We start from the raw sequence: 14,261 nt of genomic DNA on the forward strand, positions 1-14,261 counted from the left end.
GCGGTTCCAGCGCCAGCTCAGCCCCGGCGGGGCTGTTTCTCAGAGGGAGGGAGTAGCTCTTTCTGAGAGTCAAGTGCGCGTGTGGCGTGTGATCCGCACACTCGAGGTGCAAAATGGAAACACGCCCTTTAGGTGCGGGCAGCGGCGGGGCCGGACGCCCTGACTTTAGGTCCAAGGCCGGGGTCCCCTCGTCAGCTCGGTTCCACCCTGCACTCTGTCCACTGCCCAGGGGACCCAGAAAATAAAGTCGGGGACCGGGACGATTGTCCTGAAAACCTCCAGGCGGTGCCCTCTACACGACCCTCTGCCACCGCGGGGCCCAGCGTCTTCCAAGTCTCAGAATCGCCCCTTCTCCCCGCCGGAGCCCAGGCCCCAGACGCCGGCACCCCAGGGACCGGGCTGGAGTCGGAGTTCCGAGCCTCCGCCGCCTTCTTACCCCAGGGGTGACGCCCGAGGGGTTGCGGGAGCTCAGCCGGGGCTCTGCCCGCGGGGACCCGGGGAAAGGCGCGCGCCCGCACACACTCACGCGCGCGCGAAAAGGGCTCGGGCCTCCGCCCGACACTGTCACCTGGGCAACGACCGGAGCAGAGAAAGTACACAACCCCTTTCCCCCTCAGAGCGGGGGCGCCCTGCCTACGGCAAGCGCTGCTGCCTATGTCCCCGGCCCGCAGTCCGCCGTTCTCCCCGGCGCCCCGCACACTCCCTCGGTCCCCGCGCCCTCCCCGGCGCCCGCGTCCCCGCCGCCGGGCCGCTTACCCGGTCGGGGGCTTAGCCGCCAAGGCGCACGGCGCGTCCATGGAGCCGGCGGGCCCGGCGGAATCAGGCGCTGGCTGTGGCCGCCGTCCTCATTCACTTTTTTCGCGTTGACCCATCGTCCGCCCACGCGCGCCGGCGGAGGACAGCCGCGGGCCTCCAGGCCGGGACTGGAGGCGTCTGGGGCAGGCGGGGGCCGGGCCACGCGGGGAGGGGCTGTGGAGCCAGGTGCGCGGCACCCCCGCCGGGCAGGCTCCGCCGCGCCCACCGAGCGCCGCCCCCGCCGCAGCGCCCCGCCCGGCTTGCTCCCAGGACCTCCGCCCCTGGAAGGGAGCGCGCTTCTTCGGGGCCGGGGCCGGAGGCGCAGCTGCCAGGCAGCGGGGTGGAGCTGCGGGAGGGGAACCACCTTGCAGTAGGGCGGCGGGAGGAAGGCGAGGTGGGCGGACCCGCGGAGGGAGGACTGAGGTTGCAGAAGGAGCAGTGAGTGACAAGTGTCGCTGGACTCCCGTGAAGACCCTGGAACCCAACTGAACCTTCATGCACGCAACAGATACCTCTTTCGGAGGGTCTCGAAGTGGGTCCCCGCCCAACAGCACCTAGGGTCGACAAGCACAGCCTCCGCCCCCGTCCTGGGAAATCCGAAACAATGGGGCGGGGGCGGGGGCGGGAGCGGGAGCTGGAGCTCCTTTCCGAAGCACAGAAAAGTTTGCCAGGCCCGTCTGCCTGACGCTGAGGCTGCAAAGCCCCGCGAAGGCGCCCACTGTGGCCCCCCCGGGGGGGGGGGGCAGAAACACCAGCAGAACATCCCAGGCTGGCGCCCCAGCCAGTCACCCGAGCGCCCTGATCTGCCACAACTTCACCCTCACGCTCCTCTTAAAACACCCCAAGGCAGCAAAAGGGATTTGGGCTAGTGCGAAAGTCCGACCTACAAAGGACTAGGAATAAAGGGCCGAGAAGACGCAGGTCCAAGAGATCGGCGTGGGAGGAGGCGCGCCTCCGGGGACCCTACACTTGGTAAGGTGCAGGGCCCCCTCCCCCAGCCCTCTCAGCCGGTCCTGTGTGGCAGTTAACACAGCCGGGCGTCTCAGCCTGCAGACAGAGTGCAAAGTCCTTGCCACAGCACCAAAGGCCTTGGGGCTCAGGCGGGGAGCCCACCCAGAGTCACATTCCTACCTGTGCGCCTGGCCTTGGACTTCACTGCCCGGCAGCTCAGCCGTTGCTCTCCGGAGGACCGCGGCCTGCGGCCTGGGCCTCGGGCTCAGCCTCGGCTACTACTCGCACCTGCGCTCTGTGCTCAGACCGCAGCTTCCTGGGCCGGAAGCCCAGGCTCCCCTTGTCCTGCTGATTTTCTTCTGAGCATTTACCACTGTGTGTGTATTTAAATAAGAATTTGTTCATATTTATGACAGTTTATAAGTATGTGTGTACCCACTTAGGAACAAACACATGGATGTCTACATTTGTGTGGATGAATTACAATGTGTCGGTCTGTATACATTTTGTCCCAGGGCGTCAGCAGTCCCGCAGCGCCCCATCCACCTCACTTCCCTTCATCTCTGCCCCTAACACCTAGGCCAGGTCCTGGTGGGGGAGTGGGGCAGGGGCTGCTTCACAGAAGGGAGTGCAGGGAAGGAATGAGTCTCCAGGCCTGTTTCCCCACCTCTAGGATGGGAACCAGGGTCTTCCCAGCATCTTTGCAGGCTGCCTTGCTCTGGACACCAGGGGCCGGTACAGACCAGCAGCCTGGGAGGCACCTGGAACCCAGAGAGGAGAAGGAATGGTGGGCAGGGCCCACACCTGCTGAGGACCCAGGAGAAAGTCTGGCCCATAGGTAGGCCACAGGTAACCCAAGGCCATTTTAGTGGTGTCACGGTCCCCACCTGGGACACGTTCCACAGCCTGGCCCTGGCACAGCCCTGCAGCCACGCCTACAGCCTACAGCCGGGCCTTTGCCCCTGCTGCACAGAGCACAGCTGAGGGCCCCACTTGGTGCCCTTGGGCCAGTGGTCAGTGTGTGGCCCTGCCCACGCCTCTCAACTACCGTGCTGTCAGCTCTGGACCCAGGAGCAACAGCTGCCACTGTTGCCAAGGCCACCTTAGGGACATTTTTTTCCCTGCCCTCCCCGCCGTGCCCATCCCTGGCTCCCACTCCCCGCCCCCCAGGCCTCAGCTTTCCCCTTGGGGAAGAGCCCGCCCTGGACAGCAGCAGCTCCAGAGTCCTCCCAGCAGCCAGTGGGCCGCCTGGAGTGCCCAGTGACCCTCCACCTGCCCTGGGATTGGAGGAAATTGAAAGGGACACTGCACCTCAGAGGCACCTTTGTCACAGCAGTGCTGCCGACATTATACTAGGTCAAGACACTTCTGAGACCTTGTTACAATGTAGATTGATCCCGTGTGTTTGGGATAGGACCCCTGAGTCTGGATTTCGAAACCGCTCCCAGCCAGGCAGAGCTGCTGCCCAGGGACCCAACTTTGAGTAGCAAAGTTCAGGGTCACACACTTCAGCTGCAGACCCGGCCCTCCTCTCACTGGCGGGATGACTGAGAGTGATTGCCTTCCATCTCCAGGCTTGGCTTCCCTCCTCCATGAAGTGGGGATCACGAGGAACAGATCCAGGTTTTGCAGGGCAGGCTTATCCTACTTTAAGTATGTTACAAACCTTTTCTAAAGCATAGCATTAAATCAATGTATAGAGAGACCACAGTGGACATTTATTTTGAATGCACTATGGGCTGAACTGTGTTCCTGCCAAAATTCATAGGTTGACATCCTACCCTGTATTTGGAGATGGGACCCTTTGAAGCTCATTAAGATTTGATGAGGTCCCAAGGTGGGGACCTGGTTCTTCAGGACTGGGGTCCTCATAACTAGAGGAAGAGACACTCTCAAGTCTGTTTCAGACCAGGCTTCAATAATTTTTATTTTAAAAAGTGCAGTAAGTTATTTGAACAGATGTGTTTTATGTAAACATCATTGGCTGACAGCAGCAACTCAAGCATTTAGGGAGAAGCCTTCCTTGTTACTGAGGTAGAACCCGCACACCATAGAGCTCATCACTTCAGGTGTGTTATCCGGTGGTGACAGAAACCTCTGGTTGCACAGAGTTGTGCAACCATCACCACTCTGCAGCTTCAGAACACTCTTACCACCCCCCCCCCTAAAAAAACAAACAAACCCTGTGTCCATGAGCACTTTCTCCCTCACCCTCCTTCCGGAGACCCTGCACTCCCTGCCATTATGTGCCCACAAAAGCTGTACCCCACGCCCAGCACCCAGCCCAGCTCCCCCGTGACCCGTTCCACACGGCAGACACAGAGGGATTTCCACCTGCCCGCACCTGGGTGAAGAACTCACTGCCAAGCAGCCCATGCGGAGAATGTGTAGGTCCAGCTCTCCTGCCACTTGGTCAGGAGCTTTTATTTTAGTCACCAACTGTTGCCGTTTTGCTCCTGGGAGGTCACAGGAAGAGCGAGGCTGTCCCTTGAGCACAGAAAGGGGAGGCCTCACCTCAAGGCCCTCCTTGGAGACGCTCTGCCCTGAACTCACGTGACCCCAACCTTCGCCTTCAGCCCACGCGAGGGTTACGCAATGGGGTTTAGGATTTCTTGCCGTCTTTTCTGGAGGGATGCACCTGTTCTGAACATGCACCCACCGAGTTATGACGGAAGAGGATTTTTGTTCGGCCTGGGCCCGTGTGTCTTCTGCCTCCACACCTGACGTGGCCTCTGAGAGCTCCCCCAAGTTCTGGCGCAGTGGCGTTCAGTTCTGATGGCCTTCCCCACGCCACCCCGGCCTGAGGACTTCCATCTCCTCTCCCGCTGCCCTGCCCGTCCGCACTGCCGCCTCCCGTGGCTCCAGAGCGGCAGGACCCGGCCGATTGGCTGCGATGGCTTTTCCAAATTGTCGATTCCTGGCTTTGAAAATTGGTGGTCCTTGTCACCCTGCATGGCCCCCTACCCAACGTGACAATTTCCTCCTTGCAGGGAGTCTGTAGGCTGCATTTTGAAGGGAGGAGGGGAAGCGTGGCTCTGGATTCTTGTGTCCCCAAACATCCAATAGTCAGGAGGGCTCCCGGCTGCCATCATGGTGCCTGCCTTCAGCTCCAGGCCAGTGGAGACCTGAGGGATGCTCAGCCGGGGGACGCCGCCAGGGGTCCCATCTCACGAGGACCTGAGGAACCTTCTGGAAAGAGTGCATCCTGCATGTAGAGGGTAGAGAAGTGCAGGTTCTGTCATCAGAGGAGGTCACGCTCACCGCAGCCTGTGACCAGGTCCACATCTCTGGGGATGCTGTGGCTCTGGCAGGTCCAGGAGGCCACCCCAGTGTCATGGCACCATGTGGTGTGGTGTGTGGAGGTCCCCACAGCCAGGGGATGGCGGCCCCGGCAGCTGGACGCGGCCTCAGAGCCAGGAGGGCAGGGGTGCAGGGGGGCACTGAGGGGGCCTCCGGGCACTCAGGGCTCTGCTCTGTCCCTCAGGGACACCCCAGGATGGCCCCCTGGCGAGGAAGAGAGGCAGGGATGATTCCCTTGCTGCCGTAGATGGGCATTATTATTCTCCCAGCTTCATTCCTATACACCTGACAGACAACATGTGTTAAGTCTAAGGCATATGACGTGATGACCTGATACACGTGTTGCAAAGTGATGGCCACAGTAAGTGAATTGGTACATCCAGTATCTCCCATAGTTGCAGCTCAGTTTTCTGTGTGTGGTGGTGACTTTTAAGATATGCTGTGTTAGTCACGTAAAATATATAACACAACATGGTCCTTGGTCACCATGCTGGACACGACACCCCCGACCTTCTGCATCTTGTAACTGAAAGTTTGGACCCTGAGACCATCTTCATCTTGCGGCTCCCACCCCCGGCTCCCTGGCAACCTCCAGTTGCTCTGTTTCTGTGTGTTTGTTTTTGTTCTAGACGTAACAGAGAGAAGTGAGACCACGCGGTGTGTGTCTTTCTCCCTCCGACAATGTCCCCGAGCTCCGGGCCCTCCAGTGCCATCCCTGCTGCCACCAACGGCAAGATTCCGCCTTCCTTTTATTGCGATGTCTCTTGTGAGTTGTCACGGTGCTTTTCCCTTGTTATTTCCTGTCATCCTAAGTCCAGAAAACCTACACATTTTAAATCAGTGGCACGAATCTTGCCATTCATCTTCCTATTGTGCGGTGCCTGCTTCAAATGGAATTCTACCAGGATGTGGCTCACAGGCGGCTCATCAAAAGGCCGCAGTCTGTGTTCTGTGGCTCACGCTGGCACACGGATTTCCGTCACACCAGAGCGGCGGGGACGCCGCGCAGAGCCCGCCCTCCTGACCTCAGGCCCCCTCCTAACACAAGTGCACGCTCCCGACGGAGAGACCGTGGGCTGCCCTGTTCTCTGTCCCTCTGTGTTGTGGTTTCCCACGTGAGTGGCTCTGCGAGACACCCCTGGCCCAGCAGGCGCCCACCAGCGGATGCTCCAGAAAAGGAGGAAGACTCACCACCTCCCAGTCATCGATGGGGTGTTGGGCCTCGTGGGTCTGCTTGTTCCCGGCAGGGGATCTGTGTGTGTGTGTGTGTGTGTGTGTGTGTGTGTGTGTGTGTGTGCGTAGTCACAAGACTCTATATGGTTGTACCAGGAGACGAAGGAGAGATACGGCGCCCTTCCCCGTCCTGTCATCTCTCTGTGGTTTCACGAGTTCGTAGGGAAAGTGGCGTCGGCGGTGGTGGAGCAGGAGGGCCACAGGAGCCTTGCCTGGGTGAAGAGGTGGCTTCTCTGAGCTCCGGGAGCCGCTGAGAACGCAGCTCAGGACTGGGCTGGAGAAGCCCGTTTGGTTCCTTTCCACACGTGTTTTGTGTTCACAACAGCTTTACTGATTCAGATATTTGGAGTATGTTGGCTCTCTCCCGCGTTATATAAAGTCGATCATTCTCAGTCCTGTCTCAGTTTGATCACTGTCCACTTCAGCTGGTCCACCCGACCGTGGAGCACCGCCCAGCGAGAGAGCTCCAGCACGAAACCGCGCGAACCACTTCTGACACGTTCGGTTGGTCACAGCACCTTCTCCACACACTGCACAGTTGCGTTTTTTTAACCTTTCTGGAAATAATAGGGCATAATATGCCAAAGGTGTTGCTTATTTTCTTAAAATGGCTACACAAATATTTGACAATTTCGATAAGTCTTTTAAAATGCACGCCGATATGACAGCAGTCGTAATAGTCTTACAAAATTATTTCAAATGAAGTTAAGGACAACTAAATGCTACTGGAGCCATTTTAAGGAAAAAACACACCTGAACCTTTTGGCCAACCAGCCTCTGCGGACCCACCGGCAGGTGGGACTGTAGGCAGCAGACCTCGGGGCCACGAGCAAAACTCACGAAAACCAGTTGTGCCTGTCCTCTCACATGATATGCTTAGGAACTATACTGGCTTGTTTTCTTTTTTGACAAAATTTGACAACTTTTTTGACTATATATATATATATATATATATATAGAGAGAGAGAGAGAGAGAGAGAGAGAGAGAGAACATCACTGTGTTGTTCCGTTCCACTTACCTGTGCATTCATTGGTCGATTTCTGTATGTACCCTGACGGAGGATCGAACCTCCAAACCTGGTGCATCAGGACAACGCTCTAACCTACTGAGCTGCCTGGCCAGGGCCCAGGCACAGTTCACTGTGGTCAGTTATACACAGGCAGTAAAACTAGTAACTGGGAGAACTCTAAACTCCCGAGCAGTGAGCAGTGAGTCCCAGACACCTTTGCAGTCACGGTCCATTATCGTTCTCGGTCCTGTGAGCTAAAAGGACAGGGTGTTTCAGGTAGTCAGCCCCTGATTTAGGGCTTTTTTCTTCATTTCCCCTTCATTTTCCTGTTCATGTGGCCTCTCTAATGTATGAGAAAAGCTCAGGAAGGATGATCTGAGAGCCAAAGAAAATTCCCAGAGGCCATTTGAATAGCCCGGTTTAACGGGACGGACCTGCCTAATACCGAAGAGGCAGCTGGCGTGACCTGCGTGCCCTTCTCTGAGCCAGACCAGACAAGGACCCTCAGTTTCCTGAGTCCAGACTACTGACTGTGTCAGGAGCTCCACAGACCCCCGTGACCTCCACACCCTGTCCTGTCGTCCACACTGCCTTAGACAGTCAAGCCCCTCCTCAGGTTCCCAACCAATACCCCTCTCCCTCCCTAGTCTCCAGTGGCTCCCACCACCCACAAAAAGTCGGGTCTAAACATTGCATGCAACCCTCAGGCCCATTATAAATCTGGCCCCGCTTCCCCTCTCGCTTTCAGTGGGATTGAATGTGCTGCTCAGGGGCCCCTGCCAGGCCGGTCACTGGGGTTGGGGGTTTGGAGCCCCGGGAAGTAGAATGTCGGCAGGGAATCCAGCCCCGGTTTTAAATGCTGGGACCATTCAGGTGCTTCAAAGCACCGTGCAGGCTCCAGGACACTCAGCCGCAGGGCAGACACGGTGCAGATTGCAGCTCCAGTCCCCACCCAGGATGGCAGCTGACGGTGGGCCGACACTCCGACTGTGGACTTTCTTGTTCTTCTAGCTCATGAGCAGCAGCAGGAAGTGCATTCCTCTGGGCAGACGGGCGCTGTCCATCGAGATGAGAAACCTCTGGCGCCATAAGAGGCCTCGAAAAACAGGAAAGCCCTCCAGTCCTGCCACGTACTTTCTCCGAGCCTCACAGAAACCGGTAGAAAAGGGATGGCAAAGGGGCCGAGAAAGATACACATGCGGTGATTTCCCTTGCAGGTGGAATCTGAAAACAAGCCAAGGAAAGGACACGAAACAAACTCAGCTGTGCAGGGCAAACTGATGGCCAGAGGGAATAGGAGTGGTGGGGTTGGAATGTCCCCGGTGCGTCTGCAGCCTGGGGAACAGCGTCAGTGATGACCCGGGGCAGTGAGGGGCCCTCGTTTGTGAGGTGTGTATGTGCAATCACTACACCTGACACCTGCAACTGATAGTGTCGTTTGCCGGCTGTAAAGTAGATTTAGGAAAAGAGTCCATACACTTTCCACACTGAAATCACATCGCCAATAACCCTTGGCAAACCTGACCTCACACCTAACTACTGCAGAGTGAACATTGTTTTCACGTGCCTGTGGGTGTCAATCAAAATCAACCGTACGCTGGGTCAAAGAGCACTTGCAACACAGGTCAGAAAATTGGAGCCCATTCGCAGCATGTCCTCTGAGGGAGAGTGAGCAGGAATGCTGGGAAAAGACAACCAGAGAGCACCCGACTCCTGGTGTGGTGTGGTAAAGGGCACACTGGGTCTCCTTGCGGGTCATGGCACAGAGCCCCCCAAATGCTTGGACTCTCCTGAGAGGACTGTCTTCTCTTCTGCATGAGTCACTTTTGACTATGCCTGAGTCAAGGCCAGTGAAGGAGCCCTGGGGAGCCCTTAGCTGGGACCAGGCCGGAGTCCCCATGACAGAGGGCGTGAACCCTGGTTAGAGGGTCGGGACACTCGCCAAGTCCCCGGCCCTCTAGGGCCAGGGGTTGGGTTCACTCTCATGGCCAAGGGTTAAGCTTTAGTCTGTCCTGATGGCATCACGAAACCTCCGCTTAAACTTCTGCACCCAGGGCTCGGGCCAGCTTCTGGGTTGGCGAGCCGGTTTGTGCATGAGGAGGGCGGCTGCCCCTGGCTCTACAGGGCCCTTCCACCCCCCGCCCCCCATGTAGTTCTGTCTGGCAGAACTGTAAGCATAGCAGGGAAAAAAAGGAAGGAAGAAGAAAAACCAATGACAAAGTAAATATCTGGAAAACCCTCAAGCTTGAGAACCACATGCCACACACCCAAGTCAGCCAAATAAGTAGTCAAAGCAAAGATTAGAAAGTACTTTGAGTGGAATGAGAGTGGAAACACGCGGTGTGAGTTCCATGGGTCGCGTGTCATCCGGCAGGACGGCAGCAGGGAGCAGTGAGCTCCTGCACTGGACAGGGTCTCAAACCAGTGACTTCTGTTTTCAACTTAAAAAACCAGGAAAAAAAGAAAGCAAATTAACCCCCCACTCAGCAGATAAAATGAAGGTCAGAATAGAAGTGACTGAAGCGGAAACAGACAAAGCTGTAGAGAAAAACCAGTGGAACTGAATGATGGTTTTTCAATAAAATTGGCAAACCTCTAGACAGACTAACCAGAAAAAAAGAAGAGAAAATAAACAAATTACTGATATCTGAAATGAGAGTGGCAACATTTCTGGGGGTTCTACTGAGATTAAGAGAGAAACAAAGTTACCATGACAGACAACTTTGCTCTAAAATAATTGACAATCGAGATAAAATGGACACATTTTGTGAAAGACGTATTCAGAAAGAAACCACCTAGAACTCCCAATGGCCATTAAAGACATTCAATCTGTCACTGAAGACTCCCCAACCAAGAAAATTCCAGGCACAGATGGTTTCGTTAGTGAATTCCGCAAAACCTTTAAGGAAGAAATAACTATTGTACAGAAACTGCTCTGGACAAGTGAGGAGGAAGTCGCTGCCAGCTCATTGGATGAGGCCAGCGCCGCTCTGATACCTAAACCAGAGAAAGACAGAACAAGAAAATAATCGTTAAAAACATACTTCTTATGAACATAGATGTAAAATGTCTTAGCAAATTAAATTCAACAGTATTTAAAAAAAATACGTAATATGATAAAACATAGGGACCAAAGAGATTTGTCCTAGGAATAAATGGCCAAATTTGAAAAAGTGAATCAGTGTATGCTATCATGTTAATAAAACAAATAATAAAAATCATAGGACTATGTGAATTAATAGAGAAAAAATGGGGTAAAATTCAAATATCCATTCCAGATTAAGAAAAGAACAACAATACTCAGCAAAACAAGAATATGTGTGAACTCGACGAATGTCATCTATCAAGTACCTCCAGGTCAGTGCCAGCTGAGCCAGGCCTGCCCAGCTCTGGTGGCGGAGAGAGGACCTCCCACAGGGCTCCTCCCACCCTGGGACTCTGAGAGTCAACCACAAAGAAACAGTAAAACTCTGGGTGACATCGCTTAGGCCATACTCTTCTTTAGGACCTGGCTCTCTTCAGTGTCACTGTGCCCCCTTCGCACCTAGTGATTCTGTAAAGTGGGAAGTTGCCCCTGAGCCAGACATTTGTGACTGATGAGCAGCTAGACAGAGGGCAAGGTCAAATACAAAACGCCCAGGGCAGAGAAAGCTGCTGGGGAAAGCTGTCACTCCTGGGACACCGTTGAAGGTGAACCAGAATGACCATGTTACAAATAACCTGCTGACAGGCCTGGGGCGTGCTAACAAGCAGAGAGAACAGGTCGTGGGCACACACCTACTCTGCCACGCAACAGTTAATTGCCTCACTTTCTTGTCAGGGAAGACACGTTAGTTAAGGCTGTGCTCTTTCAGGGAGCCAGGGGTTCAGCATCACGTTCGGACTGACCCGCCCCGCAACTCTGCTTGTGCCTCACTTAGGAAGCACCCGGAGGAGCAGCGAGTCTTTCCAGATGGATGCCTTGGGTTCCGGAAGGAAAGAGGCCTCGCCAGCGCTGCAGTGCACCTGGCCGGAGGGAGGTGTGGGCCCGGAGGGCGGCTATCCACGCATCCGCGACGCATCCGCAAGAAGGAGCACAGCGGAGCAGCTGTTCCTCCGGGGCCAGGCAGGGCCCAGGATCGCTTCGCATCTTTTATCGAAGACCTGGCTGAGACCGGATGGAAAGCGCGCTCTGACCACGCGCAGCTGAGCTGATGCGAAGCTCTGTAGGGGGCGAAGGGGGCCCAGGAGAGGGGCTCTAATTCAAACGGACCGAAGCACGAGGTGGCTTCCACGGTTCAGCAACATGCCTGGCCTACATTAAGTGGGCAGTGAACAGCGGGGGGAGAAAAGGGGAGCTATGAAGGAAGTAGAGAATACTGTCTGTTTTTGGGGAGTCGGACAACTGACCCAGAGCAAAGGCAAGAGCCCGCAGAGGCAGTGGCACAGGAGAGCGGGGGGTGTCCGTGTGCACGGCCAGCACGCAGTCCTTCACAGCTGCGCAAGCCCCAAGGCTGGGGGGTGGCCGAGGGGACCGGACAGGAGGGCCAGGTGCGGGCCACAGCCCGGATGACCTCTGGAGGTTGGTCTGGGCGGAGTGGAGACCTGGCTGTTCCTCCCGGAGGGTGTGTCCCACGGAGCTGAACCAGAGACCCGGATTTCGTCACAACACAGAGGGTAAATAACCCAGCATACAAAAATCAACAAACCATTCTGTCAGGTCATAGAACGTGAATGCCAATTTAGATAAAAGAAGTTTTAAGCACAGAGGCCGCAGAGGTCGGTGTAAGTAGAGAGGAAAGAGCTGCAGCCTGTACCTCCGACCTGCGGGCATCTTCCATCTGAAGTCAGGGGCAGGCCCGCTGTCCCCGAGGCCGTCTCAGATGGACTATGTCTTTTTCGACATTGAAACCAATGAGGAAACAAAGAGGTGAACAGTGCACAGATATTTACATAAACAAGGCCCCTGTATCGAGTGGGATCCCCTCCTGTCTTTGTTTTCTCTTTATGGAGCTGTCATTCACTTACCGTAAAATTCGTGAGACCGAAGCCCTTCTTAGCTGATGAACCAGGTGGCAGGAAACGCCCTGTGTCATGAACAGACTGCGCTGGGTTGGCTTGAAGAGCCGACAGCTTCAACCCAGGGCCAGGGCAGCACTCTGACTGGAATGCTTTGCTTCCTACCCGTGATGGTGGCTAATGTGGGTGATGAAACTCTCCCTGTAAAGACTTCCAAAATCAAGATAAATTCCGATCTGGCTGGTAAGGCATGACACTACCTTCTGCCTTGGAAAGCAAAGGGGTTAAGAACGACACTTCCGACCCCCAGGTGCCCACATCAGCAGGTGAATTATTTTGCGGGGAAGCCAAGGGAGACCTTGCAGCCTCAAGAAAAACTTTAATTCTTTCTCTTCAAGAATTTAAATTAGGGACTTTGCTTATAACAAGAGTTATCACTAGAAATAACTTTTTATGACCAATCGATAGGGCAGGGCAAACTTTTCATTGCTGAACATCTGTTCTTCTTGTCATCCTGTGGATGACCCCTGTCCCTCCTGAAGCCCCAGGGGCCTTCCGACCCGATCCTCAGCTCAGGATGTCACATGGACCCAGTTCTAACTTTCTGTCCCCGACTCTCTCCTGTATGTGGGACCTCTGACCCTCTGGTGCCTGTGGGCTTCCACACAAATGCCATTAAGTCTGCTCATTTCCTCCCATCCACCTGTCTCAGGTCCAACAGGAAGAACCTCAAAGGGTTAAAGGAAAGGTTCTGCCTCCCTGTAGAAGAAAGCCCTTCATAGCTGCGTACCCCCTCGTCCCCCACTCTGTGGCGGGGGGGGGGGGCGCAGAATGTAGATGGCCGTTCTGTGAGCATTCCCCAGATGGTGCCAACCTGCCCACAAAAGCCTTTTGTCTTCAGGTGCGCTGCCACCTGACAGGTGTTGATGGTCCAGTGGGCTCACCAACATGCAAGCTGGTTCCCATTCTCTGCACAGTTCTCGGGGATCAGGGCTCCTCCCTCTCTCCAGGAAGCTGAGCTCAGCTGAGGGGGTGGGGATGCAACCGGGTTCCCAGAACCCGGGGTTCCGCAGAACTCCAGGGCTCTTCACCTGGGTGGATTGAGCCCAGTGCCCTCTTATCTGGGTCGCTTGTAAATGCCATTCCCCATGGAAACACAGGAGGTTGTCAGCTCTCATGAGGCTGGCAGTGAGCCTCCCATAATGTGCATTTCCCTCTCTGCGTCTGCAGCCACCCACCCCTCCACCTTCTTCCTCCGCTGCTCTGCACCCTCCAGAGTTGAAGGAGTGCCAGTATCTGCCCAGCAAAAACGTGCCACGTGCCCTCTGCTGGAAGGAGCCCCCTGAAAACAGCAAAAAATAAAAATAAAAACTATATAAACAATGTTCTCCTTCCAGTAAAAGGAAAAGGAACCAGAAAAGACAGTCAGGGAGCGTTGCTCCAGGGTTCAGGCTGCTCCCACTTTGAAAAGAAAGCTTTCTGGCTACAGCGTATCAGCAGTGAGGAAAGGAGGTGATCTTTGGAGCCTGGTGAAAGGGCTGGTGTTTTAACACGTGACCGACCACTAGTCAGTTATGCTCTTTGGACATTTTTAAAGGACACTAAGTTAGTGCTTTTTGGTTTAACATCTGCACTTGGACACATCTTGTTGGATGTAACTTCTAGCCAACGTCCCATAAGCAGCTGCAGACCAGAAGGCTGTGTGTTACGTTATCACGGCTTCAGCAATAAACTTCCACAGAGGGTTTGCCAGAGCCATTAGATGCCAAGCTGAAGCACATGATGGCCTTGGGATGGGGTCACTGCCCAAGGGGCTGGGCTGTCCAGTCCAGCAAGCCTTCTGCGTGCAGAAATCTGTCACTGAGTTACTTTAATGGCATTGCACCCTCACACCTCTCTAATAACTTGGAAAAGCATGATCCTATTTGTGTGACTTTATATACACACAGGCATTCATACACATATATGTACACA

General features: G+C 55.1%; 1 protein-coding gene across 6 annotated transcripts in view; it reads right to left on the minus strand.

Annotated features, from left to right (window-relative positions):
* COBL (cordon-bleu WH2 repeat protein) overlaps positions 1-1,109 on the minus strand; it is a 126,203-nt gene extending 125,094 nt beyond the window's left edge. For 5 of the 6 annotated variants that reach the window (XM_037156016.2, XM_037156014.2, XM_053661477.1 and 2 more), the window contains exon 1: positions 757-1,109. In XM_037156016.2, the coding sequence (XP_037011911.2) occupies positions 757-797 (41 nt within the window). In that variant the 5' untranslated portion in view covers positions 798-1,109. The remainder of the gene's footprint in view (positions 1-756) is intronic. The other variant, XM_037156017.2, reaches the window with a different exon arrangement.
* Between the last annotated feature and the right edge of the window lie 13,152 nt (positions 1,110-14,261).

The sequence above is a fragment of the Artibeus jamaicensis genome, unplaced genomic scaffold, assembly GCF_021234435.1.
Source record: "Artibeus jamaicensis isolate MK-2021 breed Jamaican fruit bat unplaced genomic scaffold, CSHL_Jam_final contig_1016, whole genome shotgun sequence".
Classification (NCBI taxonomy): Eukaryota; Metazoa; Chordata; class Mammalia; order Chiroptera; family Phyllostomidae; genus Artibeus; species Artibeus jamaicensis.